Genomic DNA, 16,050 nt, shown 5'->3' with positions numbered 1-16,050 from the left:
GCTGGGTAAGGGGGGGGGGTTGGGGGTCTAGAATGGGGGGGGGGGGAGAGGGGGGTCAGGAATTTTGAGGGGGGGGTCTGGGGGGCTCCTGGTCAGACAATTTCAAGGGGGGGGGGTCCCGATGCTGGGGTCCTCCCCCCCTCATTTAAGTTATTTATTTATTGGGGGGGGGTCTCAGGAGGGGGGGGGGAGGGGGCAGGTTTTGGGGTGAAGCCCAGGGGACCTCTGGTGGCCCCCACCATGGCCCCTTCCAGCCTAGGGGGAGGAGGAGGAGGAGGAAGCTCTGAGCAAGGTCCAAGTTTCAACCCAAGTGCCTTCAGGATGGGTGGGGAGCTCCCACCCCCACCCCAGGGGGCTCCCAACCCCACTGAGTCCCAACCCCATCCCAGGGGGTCCCATCCCCACCCCAAGGGGGTCTCAACCCACACTCTCCCCCCCCCCCCCAAGGGGGGGTGCCACCCACTCAGTGCCTTCACCCAGCCCCCCCCCCCCCAGCAGTGCCTCAAGGGTGTCCCAGGGCCTCCCAGCCCTGCCCACTTTGCCCACAGGGCTGCCCTCCTGGGTGCCCAGCCCCTCCCAACCTCACCAAGTGCCCTGCCAGGGGGTGGCCCCGTTTTGGGGGGGCCCCCATCTGTGCCTTTCCCCCACCCCCCAGCCCAGCCCAGCCCCTGGCTGCCTCCCAGTCCAGGCCCTGCTGCTCCAGCTGAGATGAAGGATGGGGCTGGACTACCCTCCCCCACCCCCCCCCAAAACACCTCCCAGTCCCTTCCCAGTGCCCTCCCAGTGTCCCCCCCAGTTGCTCCCAGTACCCCTGAGTCCCCCCCAGTGTCCCCCCCAGTTTGGTGTGAGTTTAATCTGTACTAAACCAGCCTCAAGCCCAGCTCTGTGTGCTCTGCTGACTGGGGTGACTGGTGACCAGTGTGGGCCGGGGGGGGAACCACTATGGCTCTCGGGGGGGGTCGGGGGCTCAGGGGGTCTGGGGGAGGGGAGGTCTGAGGAAGAAGGGCTCAGGGAGGGTCTGGGGGTGGGCTCAGAGGGGCTCAGGGAGGGTCTGGGGGGGTTGGGCTCAGAGGGGCTCAGGGAGGGTCTGGGGTTGGGCTCGGGCAGAGAGGCTCAGGGGGGGGTCTGGGGGGGTTGGGCTCAGAGGGGCTCAGGGAGAGAGGCTCAGAGGGGAATCTCCGGGGGGGTTCTCAGGGAGAGTGGCTCTGGGGGGGGCAGTGTGGAGGAGGGGGGAGGGTCTCGGGGGCAGGGCCCGGGGTTGGGGGAGGGTCTCGGGGCGGGGGAGGGTCTCGGGGGATGGGGGGGAGGGTCTCAGGGGCAGGCTCCGGTGGGGGGGGAGGGTTTCGGGGGCAGGGCCCGGGTTTGGGGGAGGGTCTCGGGGGTTGGGGGTGGGGTTTCAGGGGCAGGCTCCGGGGTTGGGGCAGGGTCTCAGGGGGGTGGGGGGAGGGTCTCAGGGGCAGGCCCCGGGGGGGGGCAGTGGCAATAAATTAATTTTTATTTGGATTAGTCAATAAATTACAGAAAATGGTTAAAACCCCAAAAAGGGAGCAAAAAGGGGAGGGGGGGCGGGAGGGGGGGGGGCGCCACCAAACACCACCTCAGCCTGGAGGGGAGGGGGGGGGAAGGGGATGGGGGGTGGGGGTGAGGCCCTTTGGCTGCACCCTAGAACCCCCCAACCCCTCCTTGGGACTCTGCAAGGTCACTGCTAAAGGCGGGGGGGGGGGGGGTCCCCAAATGCTGCTCTTGGGGGGGTCCCATTGATCTGGGGGGGGTCCCAGCTCCTCTGAGGTGTCCCAAGAGCTTCTTGGGGGGGGGTCCCAGCTGGTCTGAGGGGTCCCAATGATAGGTCTGGGGGGGGGGGTCCCATTGATCTGGAGGGGTCAGAGCTGCTCCAAGGGGTCCCAGAAGCTTCTCCAAGGGGTCCCAGCAGCTGCTTTGGGGTCCCAGAAGCTTCTCCAAGGGGTCCCAGCAGCTGCTTTGGGGTCCCAGAAGCCTCTCCAGGGGGACTGTGTCTTCTCTAAGGGGTCCCAGCAGCTGCTTTAGGGTCCCAGCAGCTGCTCCAGGGGGGGCTGTGTCTTCTCCAAGGGGTCCCAGAAGCCTCTCCAAGGGGTCCCAGCATCTCTTTTGGGGTCCTAGCAGCTGCTCTAGGGGGGCTGTGTCTTCTCCAAGGGGTCCCAGCATCTCTTTTGGGGTGCCAGCAGCTGTTCCAGTGGGGCTGTATCTTCTCCAAGGGGTCCCAGCAGCTGCTTTGGGGTCGCAGCAGCTGCTCCAGGGGGGCTGTGTCTTCTCCAAGGGGTCCCAGCAGCTGTTTTGGGGTCCCAGCAGCTGCTCCAGTGGGGCTGTGTCTTCTCCAAGGGGTCCCAGCATCTCTTTTGGGGTGACAGCAGCTGCTCCAGGGGGGCTGTGTCTTCTCCAAGGGGTCCCAGCAGCTGCTCCAGTGGGGCTGTGTCTTCTCCAAGGGGTCCCAGCATCTCTTTTGGGGTGACAGCAGCTGCTCCAGGGGGGCTGTGTCTTCTCCAAGGGGTCCCAGCATCTCTTTTGGGGTGACAGCAGCTGCTCCAGGGGGGCTGTGTCTTCTCCAAGGGGTCCCAGCAGCTGCTCCAGTGGGGCTGTGTCTTCTCCAAGGGGTCCCAGCATCTCTTTTGGGGTGACAGCAGCTGCTCCAGGGGGGCTGTGTCTTCTCCAAGGGGTCCCAGCATCTCTTTTGGGGTGCCAGCAGCTGCTCCAGGGGGGCTGTGTCTTCTCCAAGGGGTCCCAGCATCTCTTTTGGGGTGCCAGAAGCTGCTCCAGTGGGGCTGTGTCTTCTCCAAGGGGTCCCAGAAGCCTCTCCAGGGGGCTGTGTCTCCTCCAAGGGGTCCCAGCAGCTGCTCCAGGGGGGCTGTATCTTCTCTAAGGGGTTCCAGCAGCTGCTTTGGGGTCCCAGAAGCCTCTCCGGGGGGGCTGTGTCTTCTCCAAGGGGTCCCAGCAGCTGCTCCAGGGGGGCTGTGTCTTCTCCAAGGGGTCCCAGCAGCTGCTCCAGGGGGGGCTGTGTCTTCTCCAAGGGATCCCAGCAGCTGCTCCAGGGGGGCTGTGTCTTCTCCAAGCGGTCCCAGCAGCACTGTTCATGCCACAGCCCCCCCCAAAACCCTCTCAAGTCCTTCCTCCACCCCAGGCCACGGAGGAGGAAGAGGATTCTGACGAAGAGCTCCACCACGATGCTTCGGGTGGCACTGGGAGCCCCCCCCCCAGAGCCATGCCAGGGCTGTGCCCATGCCCAGGACTGGGCTGCAGTAGGAGCTGCTCCCCCCCCCCGCCAGACCTTCACCCCCACAGCTGGCACCCCCGGGGGCTTCTGCCCGGCTTGGGGGGCAGGGAGCAGCAGGGCTGGCAGGGGGGGAGGGGGGTGGTGGCACCAGGGGGTGGTGGCTGGGTCTGGGGGGGTGGTGATGGTGAAGGTTGGGGAGGAAGGGGAGGTTCGGGGGAGGGGTCCTGGCACGGCCTGGGGGCGAGGGGGGGTGGGGAGGGGCTGGCAGGCATTCAGCAGCTTGGCAGCGGTGGTGGCACCGCCCCTGGTGCCCACCCCCGGGCAGGGAGGAGCTATGGGGGCTGGGGTTGGGTGAGGTGGGGCTGGGGGGGGGGGGAGGGTAGGGATGGGGGTGGTGATGATGATGATGACGATGATGATGGGGGGGGTGATGATGATAGTGGTGGTGATGATGATGGTGGTGATGATGGTGATGATGGTGGTGGTGATGGTGGTGGTGTTGCTGCTGCTGCTTCCAGTGGTGGTGATGATGCTGATGGTGGTGCTAGGGGCAGCCTGGCCGCGGCAGCCCGGGGAGGCAGAAGGGGGTCAGGGGAGGGGGTCCCGGGGAGGGGGGTCCCATCAGAAGAGATTCGTCTTGAGGGCGTTGGGTTTCCGGTGGAAGGAGGAGAGGACGCCAGAGAAAGGTCCTGGCACGGCCTCGGAGGGCTGCCAGGCCTTCAGCAGCTCGGCAGCGTTGGTGGCACCGCCGCCGGTGCCCACCCCGGGCCACAGAGGAGCTTTGAGGGCTTGGCTCGGGTGGGCGGCGGCCATGGCGGGGGGCGGCGGCGGCGGCGGCGGGGGGGGCCCCGCGGAGGGGCTCGGGCTCAGGCTGGTGCCAGGGCTGGCCAGGCTGGCAGGGGGCGGCAGGGACGCGGTGCTGTCGGGGGTGGGGCTGCAGGTGGACTCCTTGGAGTCGTCGTCCTCCGAGGCCGGGCGAGGCTCCGGCTTCTTGCCGCCGCCGCCGCCCGAGGGGGCGCCCGGAGCCTTGGCGTTGGCTGCCCGCTCCTGCTTGCGGAACTTGGCGCGGCGGTTCTGGAACCACACCTGGGCGGGGGGCGGCAAAGCGTGTGGGGAGACGGAGCCGAGCCCCCCCCGAGCCTGGCAGCCAAGGCATGGGATGCACCGGGACAGCCAGCAGCAGCCCTCTGGCTCCCACAGCCTTGGCACCAAGAAACCTCAACCCTGGGGGTCCTACAGCCTTGTCACCAAGAGTCCTCAACCCTGGGGGTCCCACAGCCTTGGCACCAGTAAGCCTGACCCCTGTGGCTCTCCCATCCTTGGGATCAGGATCTCCTCAGCTCCATGGGTTAGGAACTTGCATCCCCCATCCTTGTGGCCTGGACCACCCAACTCCCATGAGTCCTGGACCCCTCCAGCCCCACTGCTCCTCCATCCTTAGGGACCAGGACACCTCCAGCCCCATGGGTCCTATATCCATGGACACCAGGAGCTCTCCCAATTCCATGGATCTCCCACCCTTGAGGCCAGAAGCCCCCCAACCCCTTGAGCCCTGGACTCCCCATCCCTATGGATCCCACAATCTTGGGCACCAGGATCTCCCCCAATTCCATGACTCCTCCACAATTCCAATGCTCAGGCTGAGGGGACCCCAAATTCCCCTCATTCCCACCCCACATCCCCCCTCTTCCCACCCCCATTCCCACCCCATTCCCCTCAGCACCACCCCAACGCTTCCCTCCGCTGGGCTGCCAAGGGCTCCTGGTGCCCTTGGGATCATCCCTAGGGAATCTCACCTGGACCCTGGCCTTGGTGAGGTCGATCTTAAATCCCCCCCATTCCCACCCCAAATTCCCACCCCAAATCCCCCCATTCCCACCCCAAAGTCTCCCTATTCCCACTCCTAATCTCCCTATTCCTGCCCTAAATTCCCCCCCATTCCCATTCCCAATCCCCCCTATCCTCACCCCAAATCCCCCCCATATGTCCCCCATTCCCACCCCAAATCCTCCCTCTTCCCACCCGAAATCCCCCCCATTCCCACTTGAAACCCCCCTAGCCCTACCCTAAATTCCCACCCCAAATCCCTCACATTCCCACTCCAAAGCTCCCCTATTCCCACCTCAAATCCCCTTATCTCCTCCCTAAATTCCCACCCCAGCGTCCCCCTATTCCCACCCTACATTCCTCCCATTCCCACTCCAAATCCCATCCCATTCCCACCCTCTATTCCCACCCCAAATCCCCCTCTCTCCCCCCCACCCCCCGTTTCCCCCGACACTTCCCTCCGCCGGGCTGCGAAGGGCTCCTGGTGCCCTTGGGATCAGCCCTCGGGAATCTCACCTGGACCCTGGCCTCAGTGAGGTTGATTTTAAATCCCCCTTATTCCCACTCCAAATTCCCTCCCCCCATTCCCACCCCAAATTCCCCCTTATTCCCACTCCAAATTCCCCCCATTCCCACCCCAACTTCCCCTCTATTCCCACTCCAAATTCCCCCCCTTCCAACCCCAGATTCTCCCCACTCCCACCCTAAAGTCCTCCCTATTCCCACCCCAAATCCCCCCATTCCCATCTTAAATTCCCCTCCATTCCCAGTCCTAATCCCCCCTATTCCCACCCCAAATCCCCTCTATTTCCACCCCAAATTCCCTCTATTCCTACCCCAAATCCTGCCTCATCTCTCCCCCATTCCCCCCCCCCGCCGGTTCCCTCGGCACCACCCTGACGCTTCCCTCTGCTGGGCTGGGAAGGGCTCCCGGTGGGGGGTGGGATCCATCCCAAAGGAATCTCAGCTGGGTGGGAGCATCCCTAGGGAATCTCACCTGGACCCTGGCCTCGGTGAGGTCCATCTTAAATCCCCCCCCCCCCCCAAATCCCCCTCTCTTCCCCCCCCTCCCCATTTCCCCCAGCACCACCCCGACGCTTCCCTCCGCAGGGCTGGGAAGGGCTCCTGGTGCGGCTGGAAGCATCCCTAGGGACTCTCAGCGGGGTGGGAGCATCCCTAGGGAATCTCAGCGGGGTGGGAGCATCCCTAGGGAATCTCACCCAGACCCTGGCCTCGGTGAGGTCCATCTTAAATCCCCCCCATTCCCCCCCCCAAATTTCCCTCTCCCCCCCTCTCCCCATTTCCCCCAGCACCACCCCGACGCTTCCCTCCGCAGGGCTGGGAAGGGCTCCTGCTGCCCCTGGGAGCATCCCTAGGGACTCTCAGCGGGGTGGGAGTATCCCTCGGGAATCTCACCTGGACCCTGGCCTCGGTGAGGTCGATCTTGAGGGCCAGCTCCTCGCGGGTGTAGATGTCAGGGTAGTGAGTCTCGGCAAAGACTCTCTCCAGCTCCTTCAGCTGGGAGCTGGTGAAGGTGGTTCGGATGCGGCGCTGCTTCCGCTTCTCGTTGATCCCGGAGGGGTCCGAGAAGAACTTGTAGGGAACTGGGGGGAGGAAGAGGAAGAGAGGAAGGAAGGAAGGGAGTGAGAAAGGGAGGGAAGAGGGAAGGGGAGCTGGGTGGAACGAGGGGATGGAGGGAATGGGAAGGATGGGGAGAGAGGGAGGGATGGGATGGGGGAATGGGAAGGATGGGTCAGAAGGAATGGGATGGGATGGGATGGGATGGGATGGGATGGGTCAGGAGAGATGGGATGGGATAGGGGGAATGGGAAGGATGGGTCAGAAGGGATGGGATGGGATGGGATGGGATGGGATGGGTCAGGAGAGATGGGATGGGATAGGGGGAATGGGAAGGATGGGTCAGAAGGGATGGGATGGGATGGGTCAGGAGATATGGGATGGGATGGGATGGGATGGGATGGGATGGGTCAGGAGAGATGGGATGGGATAGGGGGAATGGGAAGGATGGGTCAGAAGGGATGGGATGGGATGGGTCAGGAGATATGGGATGGGATGGGGGAATGGGAAGGATGGGTCAGAAGGGATGGGAAGGAATGGGAAGGATGGATCAGGAGGGATGGGATGGGTCAGGAGAGATGGGATGGGATGGGATGGGATGGGATGGGATGGGGGAATGGGAAGGATGGATCAGAAGGGATGGGATGGGATGGGTCAGGAGATATGGGATGGGATGGGGGAATGGGAAGGATGGGTCAGAAGGGATGGGAAGGAATGGGAAGGATGGATCAGGAGGGATGGGATGGGATGGGATGGGATGGGATGGAATGGGTTGGGTCAGGAGAGATGGGATGGGATGGGGGAATGGGAAGGACGGGTCAGAAGGGATGGGATGGGATGGAATGGGTTGGGAGAGAATGGGAAGGATGGGTCAGGAGGGATGGGATGGAATAGGATGGGATGGAGTGGGAAGGATGGGTCAGGAAGGATGGACTGGAAAGGGATGGAATGGGAAGGATGGATCAGAAGGAAGGGAATGGGAAGGATGGATCAGGAGGGATGGACTGGGAAGGAATGGAATGGAATGGAATGGGAAGGATAAATCAGAAGGGATAAAATGGGAAGAATGGATTGGGAGGCACAGAATGAGTAGAGATGGACTGGGAAGGGATGGAACGGGCAGGGATGGACAAGGAAGGGAAGGGATGGAATGGGAAGGATGGGTCAGGTGGAATGGAATGGGCAAGGATGGACTGGGAAGGATGGATCAAGAGGGATGGAATGGGTAGGGATAGACTGGAATGGAGGGACTGGGAAGGATGGATCAGGAGGGATTGAATGGGTAAGGATGGATTGGGAAGGGATGCACTGGCACCAGACAGGGATGGACTGGAAGGGATGGATGGACCAGGAAGGATGAACTAGGCAGGGATGGAACAGGTTAGGAAGGGATGAACTGGGCAAGGGATGAACTGGGAGTGATGGATCAGGGGAGATGGAATGGACAGGGATGGATCAGGCAGGGATGAACCAGGAAGGAAAGACCGGGAGGGATGAACAGGGCAGGGATGGACTGGGCAGGGATGCATGGGTCAGGGGTGCACTGGCACTGGGAAGGGATGGACTGGGGGGAGATGAACTGGGAAGGGATGGAACAGGCAGGGGTGGACCGGGCAGGGATCAGCTGGGAAGGGATGGAACAGGCAGGGATGGACCAGGCAGGGATGGACCGGGCAGGGATGGAACACACAGGGATGCACCGGGAAGGATGCTCTGGGCAGGGATGAACCGGGAAGAGATGCACTGGCACCAGGCCGGGATGGACTGGGAGAGATGAACCAGGCAGGGATGGACCGGGCAGGAAAGCCCAGGGGGGATGGATCGGGCAGGGATGAACTGGGTAGGGAATGACCGGGCAGGAAAGCCCAGGGGGGATGGATCGGGCAGGAATGCACCGGGAAGGATGACATGGGCAAGGATGAACCGGGCAGGGATGCACTGGCACCGGGCAGGGATGAACTGGGACAAATGAACTGGCCAGGGATGAACCGGGCAGGGATGCACCGGGAGGGATGCACCGAGAGGGATGCACAGGGTAGGACACTGCGGAGCTCTGCCGCTGCCTCCCTGGCACCCCTCGGTGCCGTTCGGTCGTTGCCGCCGCCCCGTCCTCGGCAGGACACTGGGTCCGGGTGGGCACAAGTGAGGCCACGACCGGGTCCGGTGAGGAGCCGGTGATGGGGGGGGCGGCCGGTACCGTCCGGCTCCTCTTTCGTTATCGGCGCTTCCGCGGGCGGGGGATTCGCGGCGGCAACGAAAGCGAAGCAGTGAGGAGGGGTCCGGTGGTGGGGACCCCTCCCTAGCCCCGTTCCGGGGTCGCTACCGGCCAGAGGACCCCCGGGGACTGGTGGCAAAGCACGGAGGGAGCTGTCTGGTGCCGTGCTCTAGAGAACGGCCCCCGACCGGGGGGCTGCGAGCCGGGGCCAGAGTGGCGGTGGGCACCGGCGGGACCGGGCACTGACTGCACCGTGCACCGGCGGGACTGGGCACCGACTGCACCGTGCACTAGCGGGAGCGGGCACCGATTGCACCAGACACTGGCGGGAGCGGGCACCGATTGCACAGAGCCCGGCAGTACCCAGCACCGGTGGCATCGAGCATGGGCAGTGCCGGGCACAGACGGTGCCCGGGCCCGACGGTAGCGGCCACGGATGGCATCAAACGTGGATGGTACCGGGCACCGAAGGCGCCGGGAACCAGCAGTACCGGGCACCGATGGGACCGAACCCCGAGGGTACTGGGCACGAATGGTATCGAGCGCCGGTGGTACTGGGCACCGGCGCAGCCGTCAACAGTGGCACCGAGTACCGACTGTGCCGGGGACCGGCGGCCCCTGAAACAGGCAGTACCGGGCACCAGCGGCACCGGGAATCGATGGCACCGAGCCCTGACAGTACCGGGCACTGGTGGCATCGAGCACAGACCGTACCGGGCAGCGGTGGCCCCGAGAACCGGCAGTACCGGGCGCCGATGGGACCAAGGACCACCCGTGCCCAGGAACCGGCAGCCCCGGGAATCGTTAGCACTGAACACGGGCGGTGCTGGGCACCAATGGCACCGGCGGCAGCGGGTACCAACAGCCCCCAAAATCGATGGCACCGAGCCCTGACGGTACCGGGCACCGAAGGCAGCATGTACCGACGGTACCGGGCAGCCGGCGGGCACCGGGCACTGGTGTTATCAAGTCCAGATGGTACCGGGCACCAACAGCGACGAGAAGCGACGGTACCGAGCACCGATGATAACATGAAACAACGGTACCGGGCACCGACAGCCCCGGGAATTGATGGCAGCGAGCCTGGACGGTTACGAACACCGAGGGTACCGGGCACCAGCGGCACTGGCAGCAGCGGGTGCCGACAGCCCCGGGCACCGGTGTTATCGAGTCCTGACGGTCCCCGGACACCAGTTGCAGCGTGAGACGACGGTTACCGGGCGTCGGCGGTACCGGGCACCCGGCACCGGCGTTATCAAGCTCGGACTGTAACAGAATGCCTCTGGCAGCGGGCACCGACGATACCCGGACACCGGTGGCAGCGTGCACCGATGGTACCAGGCATCGGCAGGCACTGGGCGCCGACATTATCAAGCTCTGACGGTCCCGGGCATGCACGTTAGCGAGCGCCGCTGGTACCGGGCACCGGCGGCATCAAGCACGGATGGTACCGAGCACCGACGGCATCGAACCCTGAGGGTACCAGGCACGGACGGGTACCGGCGGGTACCGGCCACCGGCGCCCCCAGTTTTTCCCGCTCCCCCGCGACGGGCCAGCTCCCTCCCCACCGTTCCTTGCCCGTTTTACCGGCAGGGGCTGGGGGGGGGTGGGGAGGTAACTCCTCGGTATTCCCGGGAATGCCGTTACCTGCCGCGTAGGGAGCGGGTTGGTGGTCTCGCAGCGCACCCAGGGCACAGGCGGCGGAGCCGAGGGGGGGACAAGCGGGTCCGGTGGCGAACCCCCCCCGCACCGGGCTGTAGGGGAAGGAACTGCTCTGGCTGCAGGGGCTGAACTCGTAGGCAGAAGCTTCCATGGCAGCCACGCAGGAATCGTAGGAATTCAGGTAGGAATAGTCCATGGCGAGCCCGGGAAAACGGGAACCGGCGCTGCCGACACCCCCCCGCTCCGAAAGAACACCAACAAATCCCTCTCCTCCTCCAGAAAAAAACAGCCAAACCCTTCTCCCCCCCACCCTCCCCACCCCCCCCCTCAAAAAATCACCTCCGAAACCTCCGGTTTAAAGTCACCGGTACCGGCCCCCCCCCTCCCCCCCAAACCATCCGCCCGCCCCGGGCCGCCGTTGAGCCCCCGTTAAATACACCGAGAGGGGGGGGGGGGGAGCGAACGGACAAAGGCTGCGCTCGCCGGGGGCTTTTGCATGACAATGACCCCCGGGAACGGCGCGGGGGGGCGGTGGGATGGAGCGGGCGGAGCTCTGGATCTGTGTCCCCCCCCACCCGCCGCCGCCGCCACCCACACCCCCCACACCCCTCCCCGCAGCCCTTAACCCTTCGTGGGGGACGGAACAGTTCCGCGGCTCCCCCCCCCCCCCGCCCCCAAACCCTCATCACCGAGCCCCATCCCATCCCGGATCCCGCGCACGTCGGGCAGGGATCGGGCTGGGATGGCTTGGAGTGGATTTCCTGGCGGGGGTGGGGGGATCCAGTCCCGACCCCAGCCCTGGCTCCAATCCTCACTCCATCCCAGTTCCAGGCGTCTTACTTTCCCTGCTGCCATCCTTCCTCCCTTTCCTCTTCCCTGTCCCCATCCCAATCCCATCCCAGCTCCAGCCCCTTCCCCATACCTGTCCTCGTCCCTCTCCCCACTTCCTTCTCTATTCTCTTTCTCCATCCTCATCCTTTCTCCCCTTCCCCATCCCCACTCCATCCCAGTTCCATCCTCGTCCCATCCTCATCCACAGCCATGTCCCAGTCCTGGTTCCATTCCCCTTTTCCTCCTCCTCGCCTTCCCCATCCCCTTCCCTTTTCCTTTCACCTTCCTCATCCCCTCTCCATCCCAGTTCCATCTCCATCGCAGTTCCCTCCCCATCCCACCCTCCTGCACACCTCATCCCTGTCCCATCCCCATCTCCTCTGCAGCTACATCTCTGTTCCAGTCCCACTCCCATTTTCATCTTCACCCTTCTCCCCATTCTCATCCCTTTCCCCTTCCCCATCCCTTTCCCCCTTCCCCATCTCTTTTCCCCTTCCCCATCCCTTTCCCTTTCCCCATCCCTTTCCCCCTTCCCCATCTCTTTCCCTTTCCCCTTCCCCATCTCTTTTCCCCTTCCCCATCCCTTTCCCTTTCCCCATCCCTTTCCGCCTTCCCCATCCCTTTCCCCTTCCCCATCCCTTTCCCCCTTCCCTATCCTCATCCTCCCCCTTTTTCCCCATCCTCTTCCCCAGCCCCGTCCCATTCCTATTCACAGCCCTGGTCCAATCCCAGTCCCATCCTCATTCCCATTTTCATCCCCATCCCGCCTCCATCCCAATTCCATTCCCATCCCATCCTCACCCCATTCCCTTTCTCATTCCCACCCCTACTCCATCTCAATTCCATTCCCATCCCATTCCCATCCCATCCCCATTCCCATGCCATCCTTATCCCATCCTCACCCCATTCCCTTTCTCATTCCCACCCCTACTCCATCTCAATTCCATTCCCATCCCATTCCCATCCCATCCCCATTCCCATGCCATCCTTATCCCATCCTCACCCCATTCCCTTTCTCATTCCCACCCCTACTCCATCTCAATTCCATCCCTATCCCATCCCCATTCCCATCCCCATCCCATCCCCATTCCCATTCCCATCCCCATTCCCACCCCAGATTCATTCCTCCAATCCCAACCCCTCCAACCCCAGCCGGGGGTCCCCCCCCGCGCCGTTGTCCCCAGGCTCCGGTGACTCCCCAGGAGGGACCCAGCTGGGACCAGCAGCCAGAGCCGAGGGCGGGTGGGGGGGTGCGGTGTCACACCCGGGGTTCCCCTTCATCCGGGGGGGGGGGGGCATGGGAGACAGGGATCCCCTTCCCGAGTGGGAGATGGCACGGGGGGGAGGGGGGGACACAGACACGGGGGTCCCCTTCATCGGGCTGGGGACACAGGCGGGGGGTCCCCTTCACGGGGCAGGGAGGGACGCGGGGGTCCCCTTGATGGCATGGCGGGGGAGGGGACACACGGGGGTCCCCTGCATGGAGCTGGGAGGGACACTGGGGGCGGGGAGGGGAGGGGCACACACGGGGGTCCCTTCTCCCAGGTGCCGAGCGGGGGGGGAGGGCTCTACCCTTTGCTACCCCCCTCCCAGTTTGCAGCTGGAAGTCCCCTCCCGCCCCAGCTGGATGTCGCCGTCCTCCCCCTCCCCCATCCCTCCTTTCCCCACCTCCCCGAGGTTTCAGTGACACTGGGGCGGGGGGGGGGGCGCGGGGATTTGGGGCTGGGGGGGGAGGATTTTGGGCCAAGCACTTTCACTAAACGGCTTTCAAAGGCTAATTGTGGCCACTTCGGGGCTTTGTGACCCCTGCCCGGGGGGGAGGGGGCTTGGCTGCCCCCCCAGTGTGGGGCTGGGGGGGAAGAGGTTGGGGGGGGGGGTTGAAGGGAAGGGGGGATTGGGGGGTTTGGGGGGGTAAGGGGAATTATTTGTGGGGGTTAAATGGAGATTTGGGAAGTTTAAGGGGGTTTGCAGGAGGTGTTAGGGGGGCTTGGGGGGCTAGTGGGGGGTGTTTATTGGGGGGACTTGGGAGGATTGGGGGGATATGGAGAGGGAGGGTGAAGGAGGGACCCTGCCCCCGGTCCTGAGGGATCAGCTCTGCCCTGGGGGGCTTCAGCCCAGCTCCTGAGCACGGATGGAGGCTGCTGGCCTGCTCCAGGGCTTGCCCCAGGACCTGCTCCACTTCCTGTCCCCTGCCCTGCTCCATCTCCTGTCCACTGCCCTGCTCCATCTCCTGTCCCCTGGCTTGTCCCTTGCCCTGCTCCATCTCCTGCCCCTTGCCCTGCTCCATCTCCTGTCCCCTGCCCTGTCCCCTGCCCTGCTCCACCTCCTGTCCTGCTCCATCCATCTCCAGTCCCTTGGCCTGCTTCATCTCCTGCTCCATCTCCTGTACCCTGGCCTGTCCCCTGCCCTGCTCCATCTCCTGTCCCCTGCCCTGCTCCATCTCCTGTCCCCTGCCCTGCTCCATCTCCTGCTCCATCTCCTGTCCCCTGGCCTGTCCCCTGCCCTGCTCCATCTCCTGCTCCATCTACTGTCCCCTGGCCTGTCCCCTGTCCTGCTCCATCTCCTGTCCTGCTCCATCCATCTCCAGTCCCCTGGCCTGCTTCATCTCCTGCTCCACCTCATGTCCCCTGGACTGTCCCCTGCCCTGTCCCCTGCCCTGCTCCACCTCCTGTCCTGCTCCATCCATCTCCAGTCCCTTGGCCTACTTCATCTCCTGCTTCATCTCCTGTCCCCTGGCCTGTCCCCTGCCCTGCTCCATCTCCTGCCCCCCGCCCTGCTCCATCTCCTGTCCCCTGGCCTGTCCCCCGCCCTGCTCCATCTCCTGTCCCCTGGCCTGTCCCCTGCCCTGCTCCATCTCCTGCCCCCCGCCCTGCTCCATCTCCTGTCCCCTGGCCTGTCCCCCGCCCTGCTCCATCTCCTGTCCCCTGGCCTGTCCCCTGCCCTGCTCCATCTCCTGCTCCATCTCCTGTCCCATCTCCTGTCCCCTGCCCTGCTTCATCTCCTTCCCCCTGGCCTGCTCCACCTTCTGCCCCATCTCCTTTCTCTCCTGCCCCCCTCCCCTAATTCCACACTGACTCAGCCCTATCCAACCCCAACTCCTCACCCTGTACCCCAACCCCCTCGACCCCCACCTCCCCATGGACTGGGGCAGGGGGTCCTGGGGGGAGGTTAGCTGGGGGAGGAGGTTGCTGTTTGCTCCCCCTGGATTGGGGCAGGGGTTCCTGGTGGGAGGTTTGGGGGTGGGGGAGTGTAGCTGTTTGCTCCCCCTGGATTGGGGCAGGGGGTCCTGGTGGGAGGTTTGGGGGTGTGTGTGTGCTGTTTGCTCCCCCCTGGATTGGGGCAGGGGGCTGTGGATTGGGGCAGGGGGTCCTGGTGGGAGGTTTGGGGGTGGGGGGGAGTTGCTGTTTGCTCCCCCTGGATTGGGGCAGGGGGTCCTGGTGGGAGGTTTGGGGGTGTGTGTGTGCTGTTTGCTCCCCCCTGGCTTGGGGCAGGGGGCTGTGGATTGGGGCAGGGGGTCCTGGTGGGAGGTAGGGGGAAGGGGGGGGGCAGATTTTGCTGCTCTCTCCCCATGGATTGGGGCGGGGGGGAAAAGGGGAGGCTGTTGCAGTGGGATGGGGGGTGGGGAGGGTGGGGGTGGGGGGGGAGAGAGCTGCTTGCTGCTCGCCCCCCACCCCCCACCCCCCACCTGCCCCCAGCCCAGCTGCTGGAGGCTGCGGCGGGCAGGTTGCTAAAGGACTTTAATTAGATCAGGGGAGCCGGAGACCGGCGGCGGAGTGTGGACCCCCTCCCCCCCTCGCCCCCTCAACCCTTCAGCTGCACCCCCCCCCCCCCCAAAACCCACCTCCCCCCTCCCCCCCCGCGGCTGCCAGGCTGCCGGAGCTGTGAAAAAAAAAAAGCCCAGAAGTTAATTGAATTAAGTTTGGCTCTAAACTAATTAAGGCTCTGAGCTGCCACGCAAGGAGCTGCTGCGGCTGCTGCCAGCCCTGCCCGCGGCCGGGGGCGCCGCGCTGGGGAGGGGGCGGCAGGAGGAGGGGGAGGAGGAGGAGGAAGGGCGGGAGGAGAGGGAAAGGGATGGGGAAGAAGTGAGGGGAAGCCAAAGCCTGTGTCCCCGAACGGCCTCGGGGCGGGGGGGAACGGGAGGGAGTGGGGGGCACCCGGATTGCCCCCAGGGTCACTTGGTGGGAGGGGGGCACCCGGATTGACCCTTGATGGGGTGGGGGGCACCCAGGTTGATCCTTGAAATGGGTGGGGGGCACTCAGATTGACCCTTGATGGGGTGGGGTCGCCCAGGTTGTCACTTGATGGGGTGAGGGGCACCTAGTTTGACCCTTGAAATGGGTGAGGGGCACCCAGATTGACCCTTGATGGGGTGGGGGACACCAAGATTGTCCCTTGATGGGGTAGGGGGCACCCAGATTGTCCCTTGAAATGGGTGGGGGGAACCCAGGTTGTCGCTTGATGGGGTGGGGGGCACCCAGGTTGACTCTTGATGGGGTGGGGGGCACCCAGATTGACCCTTGAAATGGGTGGGGGGCACCCAGTTTGTCCATTGATGGGGTGGGGGGCACCCAGATTGACCCTTGATGGGGTGGGGGGCACCCAGCTTGAGCCTTGATGGAGTGGGGGGCACCCAGACTGTCCCTTGAAATGGGTGGGGGGCACCCAGACTGTCCCTGGAGTCACTTGCTGGGG

The 16,050-nt window shown here is 64.5% G+C and overlaps 1 protein-coding gene across 1 annotated transcript; it reads right to left on the bottom strand.

Annotated features, from left to right (window-relative positions):
• Positions 1-1,720: 1,720 nt before the first annotated feature.
• Positions 1,721-10,787, bottom strand: PHOX2A (paired like homeobox 2A). Its single transcript, XM_068171044.1, has 3 exons — positions 10,513-10,787; positions 6,488-6,675; positions 1,721-4,330 (listed from the first exon to the last, which is right to left on the bottom strand). The coding sequence occupies exons 1-3, from the start codon at positions 10,721-10,723 to the stop codon at positions 3,866-3,868; spliced, it is 864 nt and encodes a 287-aa protein (XP_068027145.1). The 5' UTR covers positions 10,724-10,787; the 3' UTR covers positions 1,721-3,865.
• Between the last annotated feature and the right edge of the window lie 5,263 nt (positions 10,788-16,050).

This window comes from Melanerpes formicivorus, unplaced genomic scaffold (genome assembly GCF_026170545.1).
Source record: "Melanerpes formicivorus ecotype bairdi unplaced genomic scaffold, bMelFor1.0.p_v2 SCAF_1424, whole genome shotgun sequence".
Classification (NCBI taxonomy): domain Eukaryota; kingdom Metazoa; phylum Chordata; class Aves; order Piciformes; family Picidae; genus Melanerpes; species Melanerpes formicivorus.
The sequence above is the reverse complement of the archived record's forward strand: the minus strand, read 5'-3'. Positions and strand labels throughout refer to the sequence as shown.